The 25,611-nt window shown below is 44.2% G+C and overlaps 1 protein-coding gene across 4 annotated transcripts in view; it reads right to left on the bottom strand.

The window, feature by feature from the left end:
• LOC139545753 (EGF-like repeat and discoidin I-like domain-containing protein 3) overlaps positions 1 to 25,611 on the bottom strand; it is a 264,851-nt gene that overhangs the window by 95,303 nt on the left and 143,937 nt on the right. For all 4 annotated transcript variants that reach the window (XM_071353873.1, XM_071353874.1, XM_071353875.1 and 1 more), the window contains one exon: positions 7,987 to 8,100. In XM_071353873.1, the coding sequence (XP_071209974.1) occupies positions 7,987 to 8,100 (114 nt within the window). The remainder of the gene's footprint in view (positions 1 to 7,986; positions 8,101 to 25,611) is intronic.

Here is a 25,611-nt window from a genome sequence, read left to right as displayed (position 1 = left end):
CTGTTGTGACCGCCTTGGAGCCATTGGATTACTGAACAAAACGCGCCAACAAAACTGAGTTTTTGGGACATAAAGAGGGACTTTATCGAACAAAACAAACATTTACTGTGTAACTGGGAGTCTTGTGAGTTCAACCATATGAAGATCATCAAAGGGAAGTGAATAATTTTCGCGCTATTTCTGACTTTAGTGACTCCTCTACTTGGCTGGTAAATGTTTGTATGCTATTGTAAGATAATCGCATGGTATGCTTTTGCCGTAAAGCCTTTTTGAAATCTGACACAGCGGCTGGATTAACAAGAAGTTAATCTTTAAACCGATGTATAACACTTGTATATTTTATGAATGCTTATTATGTGTATTTCTGTATTTTGAATTTGTCGCTCTGCAATTTCACCGGATATTGGCCAGACATACCCTAGAGAGGTTTTAATGGTGTCAGACCAAGGCTCTGCATCTGTCCTCGTGCTCCTAGACCTTAGTGCTGCTTTTGATAGCATCGATCACCACATTCTTTTGGAGAGATTGGAAACCCAAATTGGTCAACACAGACCAGTTCTGGCCTGGTTTAGATCTTATCTGTTGGAAAGATATCAGTTTGTCTCTGTGGATGGTTTGTCCTCTGACAAATCAACTGTAAATGTCGGTGTTCCTCAAGGTTCCGTTTTAGGACCACTATTGTTTTCACTATATATTTAACCTCTTGGGGATGTCATTCGATAACATAATGTTAACTTTCACTGCTATGCGTATGACACACAGCTGTACATTTCGATGAAACATGGTGAAGCCCCAAATTTGCCCTCGCTGGAAGCCTGTGTGTCAGAAATAAGGAAGTGGATGGCTGCTAATTTTCTACTTTTAAACTCGGACAAAGCAGAGATGCTTGTTCTAGGTCCCAAGAAACAAAGAGATCTTCTGTTGAATCTGACAATTAATCTTAAAGGTTGTACAGTCGTCTCAAATAAAACTGTGAAGGACTTCGGCATTACTCTGGACCCTGATCTCTCTTTTGATGAACATATCAAGACTGTTTCAAGGACAGCTTTTTTCGATCTACGTAACATTGCAAAAATCTGACATTTTCTGTCCAGAAATGATGCAGAAAAATGTATCCATGCTTTTGTCACTTCTAGGTTAGACTACTGCAATGCTCTACTTTCTGGCTACTCGGATAAAGCACTAAATAAACTTCAATTAGTGCTAAATACGGCTGCTAGAATCCTGACTAGAACCACAAATTTGTATCATATTACTCCAGTGCTAGCCTCCCTACACTGGCTTCCTGTTAAGGTAAGGGCTGTTTTCAAGGTTTTGCTGCTAACCTACAAAGCATTACATGGGCTTACTCCTACCTATCTTTCCGATTTGGTCCTGTCGTACATACCTACACGTACGCTACGGTCACAAGACGCAGGCCTCCTAAATGTCCCTAGAATTTCTAAGCAAACAGCTGGAGGCAGGGCTTTCTCCTATAGAGCTCCATTTTTATGGAATGGTCTGCCTACCCATGTGAGAGACGCAGACTCGGCCTCAACCTTTAAGTCTTTATTGAAGACTCATCTCTTCAGTAGGTCCTATGATTGAGTGTAGTCTAGACCAGGAGTGTGAAGGTGAACAGAAAGGCACTGGAGCAACGAACCGCCCTTGCTCTCTCTGCCTGGCCGGTTCCCCTTTCTCCACTGAGATTCTCTGCCTCTAACCCTATTAAAGGGGCTGAGTCACTGGCTTACTGGTGCTCCTCCATGTCATCCCTAGGAGGGGTGCGTCACATGAGTGGGTTGAGTCACTGACGTGGTCTTCCTGTCTGGGTTGGCGCCCCCCCCCCCCCTTGGGTTGTGCCATGGCGGAGATCTTTCTGGGCTATACTCGGCCTTGTCTCAGGATGGTAAGTTGGTGGTTGAAGATATCCCTCTAGTGGTGTGAGGGCTGTGCTTTGGCAAAGTGGGTGGGGTTATATCCTGCCTGTTTTGCCCTGTCCGGGGGTATCATCGGATGGGGCCACAGTGCCTCCTGACCCCTCCTGTCTCAGCCTCCAGTATTTATGCTGCAGTAGTTTGTGTCGGGGGGCTAGGGTCAGTCTATTATATCTGGAGTATTTCCCCTGTCTTATCCGGTGTCCTGTGTGAATTTAAGTATGCTCTCGCTAATTCTCTATTTCTCTCGGAGGAGGACCTGAGCCCTAGGACCATGCCTCAGGACTACCTGGCATGATGACTCCTTGCTGTCCCCAGTCCACCTGGCCGTTCTGCTGCTCCAGTTTCAACTGTTCAGCCTGCGGCTATGGAACCCTGACCTGTTCACCGGACGTGATACCTGTCCCAGACCTGCTGTTTTCAACTCTCTAGAGACTGCAGGAGCGGTAGAGATACTCTCAATGATCGGCTATGAAAAGCCAACTGACATTTACTCCTGAGGTGCTGACTTGTTGCACCCTCGACAACTACTGTGATTATTATTATTTCATCTATGAACATTTTAACATCTTGGCTATGTTCTGTTATAATCTCCACCCAGCGCAGCCAGAAGAGGACTGGCCACCGCTCATAGCCTGGTTCCTCTAGGTTTCTTCCTAGGTTTTGGCCTTTCTAGGGAGTTTTTCCTAGCCACCGTGCTTCTACACCTGCATTGCTTGCTGTTTGGGGTTTTAGGCTGGGTTTCTGTACAGCACTTTGAGATATCAGCTGATGTAAGAAGGGCTATATAAAGACATTTTATTTTATTTGTATTGCACTCATCCTCAAACATCTGAGAAGACAGTATATTATGTACAATATGATCATATCTCTCTACCTGCTGTATATTAGTTGTACTTTGTTAAGAACTTCACCTGGCCTGCCAGAAGGTCAATTCATTGTAAGAGCAGATATGAGTATAGTGGCAAGTGGGAGATGTCAGTCTCCCCAAAAGGCCTTTGTGCTTGCTTAAGTCTGGAATCTCAACCTACATCTTTGCTCTTGTCAGCTTTGCCTGGTCCTCTGCTTCTACTAACAGAAATATATTGATGGAAAAAGGGTTATGTTTCAAAATAACCCAACTTTCTGTGGGGAGAAGAAATATATTTGCTGTCTTATCAAACATTAGTATAAAAGTGATGGCTAAGCATTGCCATAGTACCATTGTGTTGACATATAATCCCAATTCCATTTGCAGGTTGGCAATGAATACTAATGTTTACCAAAGGCTGCCTTTCCGTGGTACTTGGCAGAAGCCATCTAAATCGTGTTATGCCAGACCAGAGAATATAATACAATTCTGTATTTTTCTTCATCCTTTCATTCCTCAATCAAAATACGGTTTGGGCAGAATCAAAGAAAAGCACATCACAGGATAAACTTATGACACCTACTGTATTTTCATGATGAGTTTTCACAAGGATTCTTTTCCGGAGCTGCGTTCCTGAATCAGAGTTCAATAATGTCAAAACAATATGCCTAGTTTTTTCTTCTTCTTGTCACTCTCTTTATTTTGTTGTTTCATCTTCACTACAAATAACTTGTTTTATAAGGCTTATTTCTTTCATTATTGAATTTTTCTGACTTTTCCTACTCTGATTTTCCCTCATTGTATGACTTAATATCGCACCTGGATTTTTTTTTTGGTCCTAATGTATAGCTGATATGAGTTACATGCAATGTAATCACGAAAAATCTCATTTAAATGCCATTTCAATACCGGATATCAGAGTCCGTTATGTGACCACAGATGCACAATCAAACTTATCTAATGCTTTGATTATAATAGGGCACTTTGTCATATCTGACATTAAATATTGTAAGGTATGCTGTGTGTTTGTCATGAAGCTACACTGAGAAAAATCAGTGCAGCCATTTATCAAAACCATATCGTTCATTTGTGTGATATTTTCAAGTACAACGGTAAATTGGTGTGATGCACGATGGAAACTACACTATATATACTCACAAGTATATGTTTACACCTATTTAAATGAGTGGATTCAGCTATTTCAGCCACACCCGTTGCTTACAGGTGTATAATATCGAGCACACATCCATGCAATCTCCATAGAGAAACATTTGCAGTAGAATGGCCTTACAGTAACTTTCAACGTGGCACCGTCGTAGGATGCCACTTTTCCGACAAGTCAGTTTGTCAAATTTCAACCATGCTAGAGCTGCCCCGGTTAACTGTAAGTGCTGTTATTGTGAAGTCGAAACGTCTAGGAGCAACAACGGCTCAGCCGCGAAGTGGTTGGCCACAAAAGCGCTGAAGCTCAGCGCGTACAAATCGTCTGTCCTCGGTTCCAACACTTGCTACCAAGTTCCAAACTGCCTCTGGAAGCAACGTCAGTACAATAACTGTTCTTCGGGAGCTTCATGAAATGGGTTTCCATGGTCGAACAGCCGCACACAAGCCTAAGATCACCATGTGCAATGCCAAGCTTCAGCTGGAGTGGTGTGAAGCTCGCTGCCATTGGACTCTGAAGCAGCGGCAGTCCGACAGACGAATCTGGGTTTGGCCAATGCCAGGAGAACGCTACCTGCCCGAATGCATAGTGCCAACTGTAAAGCTTGACCTCAACCCCTTCGAACACCTTTTTGGAACGCCGACTGCGAGCCTAATTGCACAACATTAGTGCCCGACCTCACTAATGCTCTTGTGGCTGAATGGAAGCAAGTTCCCACAGCAATGTTCCAACATCTAGTGGAAAGCCTTCCCAGAAGAGTGGCGGCTGTTATAGCAGCAAACGGGGGACCAACTCCATATTAATGCCCATGATTTTGGAATGAGATGTTCAACGAGCAGGTGTCCACATACTTTGTCATATAGTGTATCTTCCTGACTAAACGTAGTTTAACAGCTGTAAACATAAATGCTAAACAGTTTGTTCGAAAAACTCTCTCACTAGCTATCTATTGCTCTCTTACCACACACACAATCACTCAATCAAGGACATTCAATTTGTTTTGAAAGGGGTACATATGTAAAACACGCTTGTCAGGGATCTCTGGCAGCATCATGTACAATGAACCATGTCCTTATCATATAATGCCTGTCCAGAAAACTAGTTCAGTTTACCGCCCCACCCCACTCCCCAACTGTATTGCCAGGGAAGCCATTCTATAACACTGAAAAACACTGTAGCAACTAAGCCTTAGCAAATGCTCTAACACTTTATCAATCCTGTAGAAGCAACACTATAACAACGCTAACGCAACTCTGTGACAATGATCACCTTGTCGGGATGAAGGCGCATCTTTAATGAGCTGTCTGCCAGCCGTGCATTCGTCAGAGCAGAGCAGCTGTGGTTGGCAGCCCTAGGCCTCGGCCTGCTGCCCCCTGTGCATACATCAGCCCCTCCGACAGCACACATCACTAATGCCACCGTCGCTATCATGTGACAGCTGAATCCATCTCCCACAAGGCCAACCTACAGCAGCGACTAATTAGAGCCACACTGAAATTAACGTAACTGCAACAATACTCAGGAGAAGAAAGACTGGAGGAATGGGGAGAGAATTGCAAACACATTCTGATATGTGGATTCGTAAAAAGAAAAATTGCACACACACACAGAACTATGTTTTTCTCATTTCCTGTGAATACCCACTGACAAGATGCACGCACACACAGAAACACACACACACCTATGCATGCACACACACACCATAACAGTGGGCATTCACTAGCATGATTAAGTCCCTACTGAACTCTCACCAATCCTCATGGCAGTCCTTTAACTCACTTACACTCATTTTGCTTGAGATAAACCACCCCTGGCCCTATTGAATGACACACTCAAGACATCCCCCAAAATATGTATAGGCAGGAACAGTTGCTTGGTGATATAGCCATTAGCCTGAGGCTACACAGAGACAATCACGGTAGGGTGCTAACAGTGAGAGGAAACCGGACCCAATATCCAGAAATGTCCTAACTTTCTTTTAGCCAACAAGCCACTTTTGAAGATGAGAGAGACAGTGAGCAGTCCTCTCATTCTGTGCAGCCATGGAAATAAGCAAATAACCATCTAGAGTAGGCTACTTTCTCTCTCCTCCATACAGCTCTCAGACTAGCATTTAGTAGTCTACCTCCAGTCTTCGTCTGATTTCCTGTTTTCATCCAAATCAAAGACAGGGTTTGCACTCAATGAAAGCTGCCTTGGTCGGGTTGAAGGAATACATTGGCTGACACTCTGGTTGCCCCATGACATTGGTATGAGTAAATGTGTGCTATCAAATCTCAGACAAGTATCACTGTTCATTTCCAATAATTACTTTTCAACAGAGGAAGATCGCCTGATAGATTTAGAATAACAAGCCCTTGAGTTTTGCCACTGATTTATGGATTGGTATATTCACATGCATGATATGTATTTCAAACAGTTTGTTATGGATTTCCTTCACAATCACAGGAGGTCGGTGGCACCTTCATTGGGGAGAACGGGTTTGCAGTGCACAAAAACAATGTTCTACAACTCAAAAAGTATTGCTCCATAGAAAATGTTCAGACATTGAAAATGTCATGATTATAAGGTAAAAAAACAAACAACCATCACACTTGGGGCCTTTACAAAATACAAACATAAGGACATTATGATGATTTTCTGGAGCATATCTAATTTAAATTGTTTACAGACTGTAAATGCGGAGGCACTTTGTAGTGATATTTCCCTCTGTTGGAAAAGGACTCTGCTATCTGGCATGTGCAGACTTCAGTTTATCCCGCAAACAATTTTCTTCACATTAACAGCTGTGGTGAAGCACAGAAGCCAGGTTGAAAAACAGTTCAAGGCTCCCAACCCTTGCCCGATTAAAAAAGTAATTTTGTCTGCTCCTGAATCAGTGCGTAATCATTCCAAATAAAAAAATACAGATGGGAAATCAGAACTGAGCTCTGAATGCGTCAAAGAGACCAAACATTGCTGGTGGAAATGGTATCCACTGTGGTGCCATATTTCCAATGTTGATGCTTATCAAATAAGTGGGTAATCATCTCTGAACTCATAACTGTGGTTGCATAACTGTGTTCTGATAACTGACATGAAGCGGTTGCTATGAATAAGCAATGCTAAGGGGCATATGCCGGATAATTGTTAATGAGTGACTTCACTTATTTGACTCACCACAAAATAAGAGACGGGAAATGAAGGAAATGATTAGTCTTCTTCCAGGAAAGCATTAACTATGCTTCAGTATGACCTTTCTGGGAAAAAACTTTGTCATCAATTTTTTGGGGTGAGTGGTTTATCCATGTGTTGGTTGTGATGTCATGGCAAGATGTTTCAAACTAAAGCCCAAACGTTCCTCATAGCCACACATTGTGAAATGATGTAGTATTTGATCATACTGTAAGATATAGATCCAATATGAGACAATAATAGAATATTGCACTCCACAGGTAAATTTATAGCACAAGAACCGATTGTACATAAATGTGTGTGGATGTCGTTTTCAACGACAACTTTAATACTAAACCACCGCAGCAGTACTTGACTGCATATTGTACATTCTCTGGCAACTTCTTTTCCTTCTCTTTTACAGAATTTCTGCTAGACGGTGCCACAAGTTGCTCCAATGTCTGAGTTATAAAATATTCAGTTCAGCTCCCACCAGACTACTCAAAACTAGCACATCGCTGTAACTATAAGAGATTGTACCTGTCCCTACACAGGGACTATGTCTGGTGATGTCTGGGTAAGGTTAAAAATATGTGTGCGTGTGTCCCTCACAACATCTTCCTCATTGATTGTCTGCAATCATGTCGGAGCTTTTGGTCAAAGTCAGTCTCGTCTTGAACAACCCTGAATCCGTGACAACAATCTCCGCAGCACACAGACGAAGACGCTTGGGGATTTACATGCAGAAATATGGATAGAGAGATGGAGATGGAACGATCCCATTACCTAAAGCCCTCACAAAATGAAAGAATGTTCTTGCCCTGTTTGCCAGCACTAGCTACCAACGTCATCAGTTGTACGCAGAAGAGCCAGGCAAGGGTGATCATGAAAGACACAGCACTTACTGTATTGGCAGTTCCTTCCCATGTACTCCCCAGGGCATTCGCAAGAGTAGTTGGCAACCAGATCTGTGCAGATGCCCCCATTTTTACAAGGTTCTTTCTCGCATTCGTTAACATCTGCAAGAGCCAAGAAAACAGAAAAGAGGCACATTAACTTCTTTGAAGCACACATGTTGGCAATTAGCAGGACATCATTCTCATTAGCATGCATTGGTGGGGAGTATGTATTGAATTTGCTCCATTTGTTAGTTGATTCTGTCTCCCACAAGATGCTTTCACAGAGACAGATGGGCTGGTTCCCTGAATCTAATAAATCAGATGGTTTCCTGGGATCGACCATTAATGCTACACACCAATTTAGGTTTGGGACTCTCAACAAACACATATAGCAGGCTACTAAACCAATCCTCATGTAGAGATTAGCAATGCAATGTGAAGAAAGTAGGTTACAATAAGTGTTAAAGGAATGTAAGAAATGTATGCGTCTTCAACAGTGATAAAAGTCAGTCATCATGTTCTTTTGAGGCAGATCGAAATCAGCAAACTGTGTTTTCCTTTTGAAAATCAACATTAGTCTACAGTCTCGGTTTTCTATGTCTGGAATCTGTTACGGACGTTGTTTAGTGTATGGGGCCAAGTCCTGCTAAGGATAACATGTGTTCTGCTGAGAATAGGATGTGTTTTGTGATAGTACAGTATATCTCATAAAGGAACCTACTTTATGACATTCTGTCAGCCTCATGAACAGACGTATATGGTTGCATCTGATTTTGAGAAGAACCATAACTTGGCATGAATGAAATTTGGCAATATACCCATTATTCCCCCCATTATTCCCCCCCTTTGTACTAAAACACTTAATCTCACTCTAAAGCATGCCCCTACTCTTCAGTGAATATACACACCGACTTCATGAATATGGAACATACTCTGCAAACTTAAGAACTCAAATATGATTAAAATATAAGCCTGTCTAGATGCTTCGTCTTTCTGAGCTGTTGTCTTCAACATCTAAGTGCAGGATCTATCATATCCATAATCACACACATTACCTCAAATCAGCTGATGGCATTTGTCCAAGTCCACAGCACACAGCATACAATCAAAACTCCAAATGAGGGTTTTCTGTCTATTTCTGAATGTTAGCAGCGTGACTGTTGAAAGACGCAATACTGCGTTCTGAAAGTTGAGGAACGTCACAACCACATAGGTAAGCCCTATGTCCATTGTGGTATGTAACGTTTTCATGTGCTACCTTGACAATGTTCCAGACATCATATAGGCACACTTGCCATATATCCACCGTTATTTTTAAGGAGCACATGTAGACCTACAGAGTACCAAAGTAACCCACCACTCATACGATGTGTGTAATTACGGCGAGAACATCCCTGCTCGGATCAACTTCCTCAACCTGACGGGGGTAAGAAGTCAAGCAGTGAAATAAATCAGGAAAAGTAATCCATAAGTGAGCAGAATCTGCAAGAACATGCATCCCGCTGGGAAAAGAAATGAAAAGAACATTATATTTTGAGAAGCATATCATCATCTGGATCATACTGTATGTCCAAAGTGAGAAAGACAAGGACTTTCACCGCTGCCTCTACGGAAAGAGACATTGGTATTGGCCTTGTGTAGGTAAGTAGGGGGTTGTGGAGTTCTTCTAAGTTGCAGCACAAATTAGGCTGATCAAATCACACCTCAGGGTTCACAACTCTTTGATAATACTTAAGAGGTGACATACTCCCCTCTTTAAACTTTGGGTGTGGGGGTGGGATGGAGAGACATGAAACAGACCTGACTACACAGACTTCTAAGAGCTGAGCTGCCAGAGCTGAGACACACAGTAGAGTATGGGTCGATACACCTCAAATAAGCGCAATAAAGAGGATATTGACACCAACCATCTCAGATTGTTCTAAAATCATTTCTTTAGACTAGCATTGCTGCAAAATTATTTTGTTGCAATATAATTAGATTTCTGAGAAATTAAGCTAATTGATTGCACCCACATTGGCCATTTGAATTGATAGGATTCATATAATATTCAATAAATACTGTACCCAGCATCACATTTGGAACAAACCTTTTTCTACCAATGAGTAGGACATGAGGAATCACAAAATAAATTAAAAAGCCACCAATGGACCCCCCAGACCCCATGCCAACCACCACCAGTATACAGTATCAGTTTTGTATGTCTGACAAGTAGTATGGAGCTGGGGCTTGAAGTATTGTTTCTTCATACTATGTAATGTATTTCCAGCAAATTTGGTGATGTTATTTACCTTGTTCAGAGAAATTAGTCATTAAAGATTTTAGGTTCATGTCACATAATACATCCTGGTATAACCAGGTTCTGAACACTAGATTGGGCTGTTCCTCCTATTAGATAGGAAAAGTGTAAAGATTTTTTCCCCCCTCAATGTTAAAGGGATAGTTCACCCAAATTACAAAATTACATATTGTTTTCTACACGTAGACTTTGGACAAGTTATGACAGCAATCCATGGCCACTGTTTCAAATGCTAACTTTTTAACATTTGTGGCACAAATCCAATCTAATGGAACCTATATTAGCATTTGTGCGGTTCATGTCGTTATAAAGTAAAGAAAGATTGATTAACTCAATGAAGTTACATAATATAAGTTGGACATGAAGTGCAAACATGCTAATATAGGTATCATTGAATTTGTACCAAAAATGCAAAGAAGTTGGCATTTGAAACCGTAACCAGGTAAACAAAACCAAAGCATGTATTGGTATCCATAGACTGCTTATAGGTTAAGGAAACAAATTTGTAATTTTAAAATTTGGATGACTTATCCCTTTAATATGTAATATCAACCTAATAGCAGGAACAGCACCATCTAGTGGTCAGAACCTGGTAATGTCAATATGTATAATGTGACATGAACCGAACAAGTTAAAATTACTAATTTCTCTGAACAGGGGAACGCACCTTTGGCAGCGATTACAGCTGTCTTCTTGTGTAAGTCTCATAAGAGCTTTGCATACCTGTATTGTGCAACACTTACCCATTATTTTTTGAAAATGATTCAAGCTCTGTCAAGGTGTTTTAAGTCAAAACTGTAACTTGGCTACTCAGGAACATTCACTATCTTCTTGGTAAGCAACTCCAGTGTAGATTTGGCTTTGTGTTGTAGGTTATTGTCCTGCTGAAAGGTGAATTTCTCTCCCAGTGTCAGGATTTTTGCCTGTGGTTAGCTCAAATCTGTTTCTTTTCATCCTGGAAAACTCCAGTTTTTGCCGATGTCAAGCGTACCCATACTATGATGCAGCCACTACCATGCTTGAAAATAAGGAGTCAGTTACTCAGTGATGGATTTGCCCCACTTTAGTGCCTTGTTGAAAACAGGGCAATATTTTCTTATTTTCACTCTGTCAATTAGATTAGTATTGTGGAGTAACTACAATGTTGTTGATCCATCCTCTGTTTTCTCTTGTAACAGCCATTAAATTATGTAACTGTTTAAAAAGTCACCATGGTGAAATCCCTGCGCAGCATTTTCCTTCCTCTCCAGCAACTGAGTTAGCCAGAATGTCTGTATCTTTGTAGTGACTGGGTGTATTGATACACCATCCAAAGTGTAACTAATAACTTCACCACGATCAAAGGGATATTTAATGTCTTTTTTTATTTTTATTACCAATCTAATAGGTGCCCTATTTTGCGAGGCATTGAAAACCTCCCTGGTCTTTGTGGTTGAATCTGTGTTTGAAATTCTCTGCTAGACTGCGGGACCTTACTGATACTTGTATGTGTGGGGTACAGAGATGATGTAGTCATTCAAAAATAATTTTAAGTAAGGGATAAACGCATCCGTTCTGGAAATAATAGGCGACACAGAGGGACTAGGCGGAGATGAGTCCCTTTGCGGGGTTTATTTTTCTAAAGTAATGTACAGATAGGAGGCGTTTATCCCGCTTACACCACAGTTGTCAAAGAAAACAATATGAAAGTATACGTTTACCTGTAGAAATACTTGTTTTGTTTGTTTATATTGTCATCATTATAAGACCATTCATACTTTCATATTTTGGATGCTAAAGACACGACCCAGTCGTTCATTCGATTAGTTTGATATTTATGGACACGACCCAGTCGTTTGTTCTTTATGTTCCGTTGCCATGCTCGCTTGCAAGCTAGCTAGCTAGCTAGCCAGCCAGTTAGCTATGGCTAACACAGTCACAATCTCTTGCAGCCAGAATAACAGCAAAATCGTTTTTTTCTATTGCCATTAATTTGGATATATCCATAACAATGAGCTGATACTTCCCGATTTCTCCTGGCATAGCAAGAGAAGTTTGCCTTCTCGTCAGGACGCTCGACCCTGTTCATTACGAGGAGATCGCATTGCATATCAAGCTCTAGGCTAGAAGCTAGCTAGATAGTTTGTTGCTTGCAAACCTGCCAATATGACAACCGAAATCAGTTGCTGAAAACAGCTGGTCAAACTAGAAATGTGGGAGGATTTTGACAGCATAACAGCACTTACGTCATGACTGCAACAGTAGGGACCAGAGCAATTAATGTACATCACTCACCACGTTAGATCTTCAGATGCTCCAATAAAATATGTCTCGGAAAAAAACCAAATCAATGATAGCTAGCTAACTTTTTTCCTCGTTGGACCTGCATTTACACTGTATCCAATTTCGGTTTGTGTAGTTGTAGGTTTAGCTTTCTGCAACTTTGTAGCAAGTACAGTCTGCATGTGTAGGCTCTTATTGCATCATGATTGCAAGGTGTCCCATTATCTGGTTTTAATGTCCATATTAGGTTACCCTTCTAGCTAGTCAGAAACGAGTATTCCACAATGCTGTGGTATAAACACTATTATTGCATACGCAGTGAGTTCATGCATATTATTATGTGAATTGTTAAGCAAATTCTTACTCCTGAACTTATTTAGGCTCGCCATAGCAAAATGGTTGAATACTTAATTCCACTGTGCATTATGGGACATTGTGTGTAGGCCAGTGACCAAAAATCTATATCTGCAATATGCAACTTTTTGGGCGGCCGAACAAATTCACATAGAAATGAAGTTATAGATATGTCATTCTCATTGAAAGCATGTCTAAGAAGTGGTAGATCTGTTCTACATGCGCTATTTGTATGCTTCCCCTTCTTACATTTTATTTTTGCATCTTGTTCTTTAGGTTTTGTACACCCGCTTCAAACAGCTGAAAATACAATATTTTTGGTTATTGAAAATACATTTCATAGCAGTATAAACAGTAAAATAATTCTCTACACTATATATTACTTGTTTGGTCACAAACTGAATTAGGTGAACTATTAGAATTTTAGCAACCAGGAAATTGAGTTGCAATTTCTGCATATCGCACCTTTAAATTCAGGCTGTAACACAAGAAAGAACATGTGGAAAAAGTCAAGGGGTGTGAATTAAGGAACTGTTGCTAATCATTGGTGTCAATTGGAGACGCTGGCAAAGTGACGCAAGTGTGATAAGATTAGTTTGAAAGGAATCCAAAGAAACCCTGTAACGCTGCCGACGTCAAATAGCACATTTGTTGTTTACCTCCATCTCTTTGGAGACCTTGGCTGTAACTGTGATATGTGGTGTCACCAGAAGACAATCACAAGTAATTATCCTTGCATGCAAAAGGCAGTATGATTGCAATAAAAACACCCGGTTAGAGGCTCAGTACCCACTGACAAAAACATTATTAGCGCCCAAATGAACAAACAAGCACTTGTCGAAGGGACGCCATCCTGATAGCGAGAGGCTGTCGCAATCAAGGGAGATTATGTTTTAATTAATTCAATCTAGAGGGGCCGGACGATCTCGTTAAGAACTATTAACCTGACAAACAATGACTAGTGTCTGCATTATTGACAACCACAACAGCCAATCATCATTAAGCTATTCAAGCTTTTATCCTGCATTATTTCATATTGCGTGAGAAAACAGAATGAATGATCAAAGAAGGGTCTACTCATCCCAAAGTGAGTCTAATGCATATTGCAAACATAAATCAGTCATTCCATTCAGAGCTGAACATACAGCAAAGTATCTAATTGGCTGACTGGGACACTCGGGTATTTAATATGGTTGTCACCTGCCTGTGTCCAGATGTGGGATCTCACAGACAGAATGTGTTGTATTTTTCTCTCTCAACTTCCCTTTTGAGGTCATTTAGGCATCTTGAATATATTGCATTCACCATGCAGATCAACTTAATCTATATTTATCCCATAAATAAATGGTATTAGTAGAACAGCACAGGACCTTTATACATCACTGGCATCAATAGAACCAGAGCAGGCAGAATACACATGTATGACACCACAGACACCATAGGGGGTATAACAGTCAATCCAGTGAACAAACTGTTCCTGAGTAAGCCGAGCTGCTCTCAGTGTAACCCATCTAAAGGTCTCCTCTCACTTTGTCTAGTTCACGGCCACCACTTTAAACGACTGAGCCATTCCGATTGCCTGCAGCAGCCTATAACACAGCGAGACAAACACAGTCTGAGCCATGATTTGGTCCGTTGTGAGAAGCCAGCAACCCCCGGAAGGTCAGAGGTGGAAAAGTGAGACTTTAAAGCGCTGTGTAGTCGGCAAATCAGGTGAGAGAGATCGGATTACCTGGGGGAATGCAGTTAATCCGCCCAGCGAGAGACGGGCATGTGCTAGTCCACAGGTCAATTCAACAAACATTCCTCTGTTCTATCTCGCTACACCACAGGCACATCCACAGGCACAGGGCCAAAAACGTAGGAACTGAGACAAGTCCAAGGCAGCCTCTTTGCATTTGATTCTGTCATTAACATATAATAATGTAATGCTCTGCACATTGCCAAATGGTTCAATTTGCTAAGGTCATTTGATTAGAATGATTATGTGCAATCACTATTAAGCAGGGTTGGATGATGTGCTTCAAACATGTTTTCATCTACTGTATTCGTTTATTTTTCCCTATTTTACTCTACAGATATTTTCAAGGGCACAGACGGCATCCCAGACGGCATTCCTAGCCACGTCCTCAGAGCATGTGCAGACCAGCTGGCTGGTGTGTTTACGGACATATTCAATCACTCCCTATCCCAGTCTGCTGTCCCCACATGCTTCAAGATAGCCACCATTGTTCCTGTACCAAAAAAAGCAAAGAAAACTGAACTAAATGATTATCGCTCAGTAGCACTCACTTCTGTCATCATGAAGTGCTTTGAGAGACTAGTCAAGGATCATATCACCTCCACCTAACCTGCCACCCTTGACCCACTTCAGTTTGCATACCGCCCAAGCAGGTCCACAGACGATGCAATTGCCATCACAACACACACTGCCCTATCCGATCTGGACAAGAGGAATACCTATGTAAGAATGCTGTTCATTGACTACAGCTCAGCATTCAACACCATAGCACCCTCCAAGCTCATCATTTTAAGCTTAAGGCCCTGGGTCTCAACCCCACTCTGTGCAATTGGGTCCTGGACTGTGACGGGCCGCCCCCCAGGTGGTGAAGGTAGGAAACAACATCTCCACTTAGCTGATCCTCAACACTGGGGCCTCACAAGGGTGCGTGCTCAGCCCCCTCCTGTACTCCCTGTTCACCCATGACTGCGTGGCCATGCACGCCTCCAACTCAATCATCAAGTTTGCAGACGACACAACAGTAGTGGGCTTGATTACCAACAATGACGAGACAGCCTACAGGGAGGAGGTGAGGGCACTTGGAGTGTGGTGTCAGGAAAACAACGGAGATGATCGTGGATTTTAGGAAACAGCAGAGGGAGCACCCCCCTATCCACATCAACGGGACAGTAGTGGAGAAGGTGGAAAGTTCCTCGGCGTACACATCACGGACAAACTGAAATGGTTCACCCACACAGACAGTGTGGTGAAGGAGGCGCAACAGCGTCTCTTCGACCTCAGGAGGCTGAAGAAATTTAGCTTATCACCTAAAACCCTCGCAAACTTTTAAAGATGCACAATTGAGAGCATCCTGTCGGGCTGTAACACCGCCTGTTATGGCAACTGCACTGCCATCAACCGCAAGGCTCTCCAGAGGGTGGTGCGGTCTGCACAACGCATCACCGGGGGCAAACTACCTGCCCTACAGGACACCTACAGCACCCGATGTCACAGGAAGGCCAAAAAGATCATCAAGGACAACAACCACTCGAGCCATTGCATGTTCACCCCCTACTATCCAGAATGTGAGGTCAGTACAGGTGCATCAAAGCTGGGACCGAGAGACTGAAAAACAGCTTCTATCTCAAGGCCATCAGACTGTTAAACATCCATCACTAACACAGAGAGGCTGCTGCCTACATACAGACTCAAATCATTGGCCACTTTAGTAAATATATCACTAGTCACTTTAAATAATGCCACTTTAATAATGTTTACATATCTTACATTACTCATCTCATATGTATATACTGTATTTTATACCATCTATTGCATCTTGCCTATGCCGCTCGGCCATCGCTCATCATATATATATATGTACATATTCATATTCCATCCCTTTACATTTGGGTGTATAAGGTAGTTGTTGTGGAATTGTTAGGTTACTTGTTAGATATTACTGCACGGTCGGAACTAGAAGCACAAGCATTTCGCTACACTCCTATTAACACCTGCTAACAATGTGTATGTAACCAATAAAATTGATTATGTACAAAGTGAGAAAAACATAACCTTGTCAATATTCCAAACAATCAGTGATTTCAACATCTTCATCATATAATGTACCATTATGCAAGTATTACCATTTTTGTAATTTTACTGAGCTGAGTCAGGGAGAGAGTGAAAATTCAGTTGATCCTGAGGCGCTTGTCTGAGTGAGATAAACGAAGCGTTCTCGCACAGAGGAGACGGCAGAGCAGAGAATTAACCTGGTTTGGTGTTCAGAGCACATCAGGCGGGTTTTCACGCTGTCAACATCAGGAAGGAGGGGTGAGGAGGGACAGAGGGGGAGGCTATCGGGTTAAGGATTTGGTGTGTTCATGTGTGCGTGTGTGTGTGTGTGTATTTGGGACTGGAGCATATCATATGTCCAGACTGCCCTGTGCATTCCCTGGCATTTGCATAAGCATATCAGTTTCTTGACTTAGCTACTAATATGGCTAGAGCATAAACCTTCTTGAAGGTAAATGAAAACGTTATGTTATGTAATATTTCAATTAGACAATTTACATAGTATTTCAAATTTCAGTATGGTCCATTCTAAATCATAGTGCTAATTAGATGTTTAAGCACTAAAACCTAAATCATATAATTTGCAATAGGGTTTGGATGGACCAGTAATAATGCATGCCAGCTAGCCACTGCCACTAAGCTCTCTCTGCACATCGCAAACCCTTACTCATCCCGCAATTCCCCTTTCATCCGGCCCCCAACAACACCTCAGTCTATAGTTAGACCTGGGGCCTATTCTGATTGGACGAGCATGATGACTCAATCCCTGCTCCCTCCCCCGTCCTGTTCTTTACAAAACGTGTCTCAGTCGGACGATAATGAGAGCGATGAATAGCACTCTGTGGCAGGAAGGACACTTGCAGCGAGTGCTAAATTGGCTGCAGCGTGTCCAAGGAACAGGAACATGCCTGTGGTGTGGAGTTAAGGGGACAGACCTGCCCTCTCTTTTGGGCTGCACTGACCCCTACTGAGACTGCATCTGCTACAGCTACACCTCTGCTACACTACAGCCATACTACACTACAGCCATAATATAATACAGCAATGCTACACTACAGCCCTGCTACACTACAGCCATTCTACACTACAGCCTTGATACACTACAGCCTTGATACACTACAGCCTTCCTACACTACAGCCTTTAAACACTACAGCCATTCTACACTACAGCCTTCCTACACTACAGCCTTGATACACTACAGCACTTCTACACTCCTGCTACACTACAGCCCTGCTACACTACAGCACTTCTACACTCCTGCTACACTACAGCCCTGCTACACTACAGCACTGCTACACTACAGCACTTCTACACTCCTGCTACACTACAGCACTGATAAACTACAGCCCTGCTACACTACAGCCCTGCTACACTACAGCCCTGCTACACTACAGCACTTCTACACTCCTGCTACACTACAGCACTTCTACACTCCTGCTACACTACAGCACTGCTACACTCCTGCTACACTGCAGCACTGCTGGGCTGTAGCAGGGCTGTAGTGTAGCAGGAGTGTAGAACAGCCCTGCTACACTACAGCACTTCTACGCTCCTGCTACACTACAGCACTTCTACACTCCTGCTACACTACAACATTCCTAATCTGCAGCCCTGCTACACTACAGCCCTGCTACACTGCAGCCATGCTACACTACAGCCATGCTACACTGCAGCCTTGCTACACTACAGCCCTGCTACACTACAGCCCTGCTACACTACAGCCATGTTTTACTACAACACTCCTAATCTGCAGCCCTGCTACACTACAGCCCTGCTACACTGCAGCCATGCTACACTACAGCCCTGCTACACTGCAGCCATGCTACACTACAGCCCTGCTACACTACAGCCATGCTAGACTACAGCCCTGCTACACTGCAGCCATGTTACACGGCAGCCATGCTACACTACAGCCATGTTACACGGCAGCCATGTTACACTACAGCCCTGCTACACTGCAGCCCTGCTACACTACAGCCCTGCTACACGGCAGCCATGTTACACTGCAGCCATGCTACACTGCAGCCATGCTACACTACAGCCCTGCTACACTACAGCCATGCTACACTGCAGCCTTGCTACACTACAACACTCCTAATCTGCAGCCCTGCAACACTGCAGCCATGTTTTACTACAACACTCCTAATCTGCAGCCCTGCTACACTGCAGCCATGCTACACTACAGCCATGCTACACTACAGCCCTGCTACACTACAGCCCTGCTACACTGCAGCCATGTTACACGGCAGCCATGCTACACTACAGCCCTGCTACACTACAGCCCTGCTACACTGCAGCCATGTTACACGGCAGCCATGTTACACGGCAGCCATGCTACACTACAGCCCTGCTAAACTGCAGCCATGTTACACTGCAGCCATGCTACACTACAGCCCTGCTACACTACAGCCCTGCTACACTGCAGCCATGTTACACTGCAGCCATGCTACACTACAGCCCTGCTACACTGCAGCCCTGCTACACTACAGCCCTGCTACACTACAGCCCTGCTACACTGCAGCAATGCTACACTACAGCCATGCTATACTACAGCCCTGCTACACTGCAGCCCTGCTACACTACAGCCCTGCTACACTGCAGCAATGCTACACTGCAGCCCTGCTACACTACAGCCCTGCTACACTACAGCCCTTCTACACTGCAGCCCTGCTACACTACAGCCCTGCTACACCTCAACACTCCTAATCTGCAGCCATGCTACACTACAGCCCTGCTACACTGCAGCCATGCTACACTACAGCCATGTTACACTGCAGCCTTGCTACACTACAGCCCTGCTACACTACAGCCATGCTACACTACAGCCATGCTACACTACAGCCCTGCTACACTACAGCCCTGCTACACTGCAGCAATGCTACACTGCAGCCCTGCTACACTACAGCCCTGCTACACTACAGCCCTGCTACACTACAGCCCTGCTACACTGCAGCAATGCTACACTGCAGCCCTGCTACACTACAGCCCTGCTACACAACAGCCCTGCTACACCTCAACACTCCTAATCTGCAGCCATGCTACACTACAGCCCTGCTACACTACAGCCCTGCTACACCTCAACACTCCTAATCTGCAGCCATGCTACACTACAGCCCTGCTACACTGCAGCCCTGCTACACTACAGCCCTGCTACACCTCAACACTCCTAATCTGCAGCCCTGCTACACTACAGCCCTGCTACACTACAGCCCTGCTACAATGCAGCCCTGCTACACTACAGCCCTGCTACACTACAGCCCTGCTACACTGCAGCCCTGCTACACTACAGCCCTGCTACACCTCAACACTCCTAATCTGCAGCCATGCTACACTACAGCCCTGCTACACTACAGCCCTGCTACACTGCAGCCCTGCTACACTACAGCCCTGCTACACTACAGCCCTGCTACACTGCAGCCCTGCTACACTACAGCCCTGCTACACTGCAGCCATGCTACACTGGATCCATGCTATGCACTACAGCCATAGTCAGCACCATCTCGTAGGCTAATACATCCGAGGGACTATATCAAATCCCAGGGAATGGGAATTCGTTTTACAATTGAGAGAGTCACAATGACTCGAAACGAAACCTTTGAACAGATCCCTACCAGAACAGTAATCCACCACTGTGCATCCTAGGTATACATAGCTGTGTGACGTAATTGTAATTAGTATAATATTTGCGTTTCCCATCGAAGGGGTTTCGGAGGTGACACGTGGCTTACACATATTCAACAGACTGTCAATAAGCCTGATAAAGAGCACAGTCGATTGACACTCATTAAAATACATGGCCACTAATAGCTTGTAGTCCTGTCATATTTGTAAACACCCCAAACGTGATTAGCAGAAATAAAGGTAATCTCCTCACAGGCGCTGCCCCTGCATCACAACTACTGCCTACTCGAAGTTATGATCGCATTTTGGTGTTTCTAAAAATCCACTCGTTTGTTTTTAGTAAAGCATCTTTCTCTCAGACTTGCCAGGCCTAAAGGGAGAAGATTATCCTGGCCTCTACAGCGGGGTCCCTGCTCATCTACGTGAACGTGCCTTAGGCATGCTGCAAGGAGGCATGAGGACTGCAGATGTGGCCAGGGCAATAAATTGCAATGTCCGTACTGTGAGATGCCTAAGACAGCGCTACAGGGAGACAGGACGGACAGCTGATCGTCCTCGCAGTGGCAGACCACGTGTAACAACACCTGCACAGGATCGGTACATCTGAACATCACACCTGCGGGACAGGTACAGGATGGCAACAACAACTGCCCGAGTTAGACCAGGAATGCACAATCACTTTGTCAGTGCTCAGACTATCCGCAATAGGCTGAGCGAGGCTGGACTGAGGGCTTGTAGGCCTGTTGTAAGGCAGGTCCTCACCAGACATCACCGGCAACAACGTCACCTAACGTCACCTATGGGCACAAACCCACCGTCCAGACAGGACTGGCAAAATTGCTCTTCACTGACGAGTCACTGAGCTTGTTGTCATTGCAGGCAATGAGTCACTGACGAGTCGCGGTTTTGTCTCACCAGGGGTGATGGTCGGATTCGCGTTTATCGCCGAAGGAATGAGCATTACACCAAGGCGTGTACTCTGGAGCGGGATCGATTTGGAGGTGGAGGGTCCGTCATGGTCTGGGGCGGTGTGTCACAGCATCATCGGACTGAGCTTGTTGTCATTGCAGGCAATCTCAACGCTGTGCGTTACAGGGAAGACATCCTCCTCCCTCATGTGCTACCAATCCTGCAGACTCATCCTGACATGACCCTCCAGCAAGACAATGCCACCAGCCGTACTGTTAGGTCTGTGCGTCATATCCTGCAAGACAGGAATGTCAGTGTTCTGCCATGGCCAGCAAAGAGCCCGGATCTCAATCCCATTGAGCACGCCTGGGACCTGTTGGATCGGAGGGTGAGGACTAGGGCCATTCCCCCCAGAAATGTCCAGGAACTTGCAGGTGCCTTGAAGGAAGAGCGGGGTAACATCTCTCAGCAAGAACTGGCAAATCCGGTGCAGTCCATGAGGAAGAGATGCACTGCAGTACTTAATGCAGCTGGTGGCCACACCAGATACTGACTGTTACTTTTAATTTTGACCCCCCTTTGTTCAGGGACACCTTATTCAATTTCTGTTAGTCACATGTCTGTGGAACTTGTTCAGTTTATGTCTCAGTTGTTGAATCTTGTCATGTTCATAGAAATATTTACGCATGGTAAGTTTGCTGAAAATAAACCCAGTTGACAGTGAGAGGACGTTTCTTTTATATAGCTTATATAGTTTATATAGCAATCATTCTACTTGAGAGGGGTCAGGGTGTTCCCTCTAGTCAAGAGATATATATATATTTCATCATCAATTAGAAAATCAGCTTGAAGACCCACTATGACCCTTCAAGCTGATGTTCTATTTGATGTTGAAATATATATATCTCTTCACAGATGCCTGATATAAATCCATGTGGGAAATGAAAAACAGATTTCTAGGTTGAGCTGCCGCGGCTACCCTCGTGTTGGGCACAGACAGACATCTCAATCTGTCGAGCAGAGGAACATATATCATCAGCTTATCAGCCACACAAGAGCACACTTTGGTGTGGGAGAGATTGCAGCCATTGATGATAGGTATCCCAGATAGGGGGATAGAAATGGAATGTTATTTTACCAATAGGTGGTTCCTTATGGTCATGATTTACTGTCTTTAGGTCCGAATGCAGATGGAGGATGATACTCCTCTACAGTTCTGTGTTCAGCTGCCTCTAGTGCTTGTCCTCTCATCACTTCAGTGGTTCAACCCTAGTCTTGTGTTTGTTTCTTTGTGAATATCTTCACTCGGTCCTGACAGTTTAGAGACTACAGTGCCTCACAAGCAGAATACAATAACCATGATCTCATGTCATCTTTTAAGGAAAGACAAATCAAATCAAAGTTTATTTGTCACGTACGCTGAATACAACAGGTGTAGACCTTACAGTGAAATGCTTACTGACAGGCTCTAACCAATAGTGCAAAAAAGGTATTAGGTGAACAATAGGTAGGTAAAGAAATAAAACAACAGTAAAAAGACAGGCTATATACAGTAGCGAGGCTATAGAAGTAGCGAGGCTACATACAGACACCGGTTAGTCAGGCTGATTGAGGTAGTATGTACATGTAGATATGGTTAAAGTGACTATGCATATATGATGAACAGAGAGTAGCAGTAGTGTAAAAGAGGAGTTGGCGGGTGGTGGGTGGGACACAATGCAGATAGCCCGGTTAGACAATGTGCGGAAGCACTGGTTGGTCAGCCCCATTGAGGAGGTATGTACATGAATGTATAGTTAAAGTGACTATGCATATGTGATAAACAGAGTAGCATCAGCGTAAAAAGAGGGGTATGGGGGGGCAAATAGTCCGGGTAGCCATTTGATTACCTGTTCAGGAGTCTTATGGCTTGGGGGTAAAAACTGCTGAGAAGCCTTTTTGTCCTAGACTTGGCACTCCGGTACCGCTTGCCATGCGGTAGTAGAGAGAACAGTCTATGACTGGGGTGGCTGGGGTCTTTGACAATTTTTAGGGCCTTCCTCTGACACCGCCTGGTGTAGAGGTCCTGGATGGCAGGCAGCTTAGCCCCAGTGATGTACTGGGCCGTAGGCACTACCCTCTGTAGTGCCTTGCGGTCAGAGGCCGGGCAATTGCCGTACCAGGCAGTGATGCAACCAGTCAGGATGCTCTCGATGTTGCAGCTGTAGAACCTTTTGAGAATCTCAGGACCCATGCCAAATCGTTTTAGTTTCCTGAGGGGGAATAGGCTTTGTCGTGCCCTCTTCACTACTGTCTTTGTGTGTTTGGACCATTCTAGTTGTTGTTGTTGTGGACACCAAGGAACTTGAAGCTCTCAACCTACTCCACTACAGCCCCGTCGATGAGAATGGGGGCGTGCTCGGTCCTCCTTTTCCTGTAGTCCACAATAATCTCCTTAGTCTTGGTTACGTTGAGGGATAGGTTGTTATTCTGGCACCACCCGGCCAGGTCTCTGACTTCCTCCCTATAGGCTGTCTTGTCGTTGTCGGTGATCAGGCCTACCACTGTTGTGTCGTCTGCAAACTTAATGATGGTGTTGGAGTCATGCTTGGCCATGCAGTCGTGGGTGAACAGGGAGTACAGGAGGGGACTGAGCACGCACCCCTGGGGAGCTCCAGTGTTGAGGATCAGCGTGGCAGATGTGTTGCTACCTACATTTACATTACATTTAAGTCATTTAGCAGACGCTCTTATCCAGACCTGGGGGCGGCCCGTCAGGAAGTCCAGGATCCAGTTGCAGAGGGAGGTGTTTAGTCCCAGGATCCTTAGCTTAGTGATGAGCTTTGAGGGTACTATGGTGTTGAACGCTGAGCTGTAGTCAATGAATAGCATTCTCACATAAGTGTTCCTTTTGTCCAGGTGGGAAAGGGCAGTGTAGAGTGCAATAGATATGTGGATCTGTTTGGGCGGTATGCAAATTGGAGTGGGTCTAGGGTTTCTGGGATAATGGTGTTGATGTGAGCCATTACCAACCTTTCAAAGCACTTCATGGCTACGGACGTGAGTGCCACGGGTCTGTAGTCATTTAGGCAGGTTGCCTTTGTGTTCTTGGACACAGGGACTATGGTGGTCTGCTTGAAACATGTTGGTATTACAGACTCAATCAGGGACATGTTGAAAATGTCACTGAAGACACCTGCCAGTTGGTCAGCACATGCCCGGAGCACACGTCCTGGTAATCCGTCTGGCCCCGCAGCCTTGTGTATGTTGACCTGTTAAAAGGTCTTACTCACGTCGGCTACGGAGAGCGTGATCACACAGTCGTCCGGAACAGCTGATGCTCATGCATGCCTCAGTGTTGCTTGCCTCGAAGCGAGCATAGAAGTGATTTAGCTCGTATGATAGGCTCGTGTCACTGGGCAGCTCGCGGCTGTGCTTCCCTTTGTAGTCTGTAATAGTTTGCAAGCCCTGCCACATAAGACTAGCGTCGGAGCCGGTGTAGTATGATTCAATCTTAGCCCTGTATTGATCCTTTGCCTGTTTGATGGTTCGTCGGGTGGGCATAGCAGGATTTCTTGTAAGATTCTGGGTTAAAGTCCCGCACCTTGAAAGCGGCAACTATACCCTTTAGCTCAGTGCGAATGTTGCCTGTAATCCATGGCTTCTGGTTGGGGTATGTACATACAGTGACTGTGGGGACGACGTCTTCGATGCACTTATTGATAAAGTGACTGATGTGACTGATGTGGTGTACTCCTCAATGCCATCGGAAGAATCCCGGAACATGTTCCAGTCTGTGATAGCAAAACAGTCCTGTAGTTCATCATCTGCTTCATCTGACCACTTTTTGATAGACCGTCACTGGTGCTTCCTGCTTTACTTTTTGCTTGAAAGCAGGAATCAGGAGGATAGAGTTGTGGTCGGATTTACCAAATGGATGGCGAGGGAGAGCTTTGTACTTGTCTCTGTGTGCGGAGTACAGGTGATCTAGAATTTTTTTCCCTCTGGGAAGTTTCCTTGCATTAAAGTCTCAGGCCACTAGGAGCGCCGCCTCTGGGTGAGTGGTTTCCTGTTTGCTTATTTCCTTATACAGCTGACTGAGTGCGGTCTTAGTGCCAGCATCTGTCTGTGGTGATAAATAAACAACCACGAAAAGCATAGCAGAAAATTCTCTAGGCAAGTAGTGTGGCCTGCAATTTATCTCAATATACTCTACTTCAGGTGAGCAAAATCTAGAGACTTCCTTAGATTTCGTGCACCAGCTGTTGTTTACAAATATGCACAGACCGCCCCCCATCGTCTTACCCACCTTAGTGGGTTGAAAGTTGAGAGTGAGGACGATATTAAGAGTAGCTGAAATAAACTGGAATTAATACAATGAATACTCTAGAAGTAGCGCTCTCTCTCACACAC

Source organism: Salvelinus alpinus, chromosome 19 (assembly GCF_045679555.1).
Source record: "Salvelinus alpinus chromosome 19, SLU_Salpinus.1, whole genome shotgun sequence".
Classification (NCBI taxonomy): Eukaryota; Metazoa; Chordata; class Actinopteri; order Salmoniformes; family Salmonidae; genus Salvelinus; species Salvelinus alpinus.
Note: the sequence above shows the minus strand (reverse complement) of the source record. Positions and strands in the feature narration are given on the sequence as shown.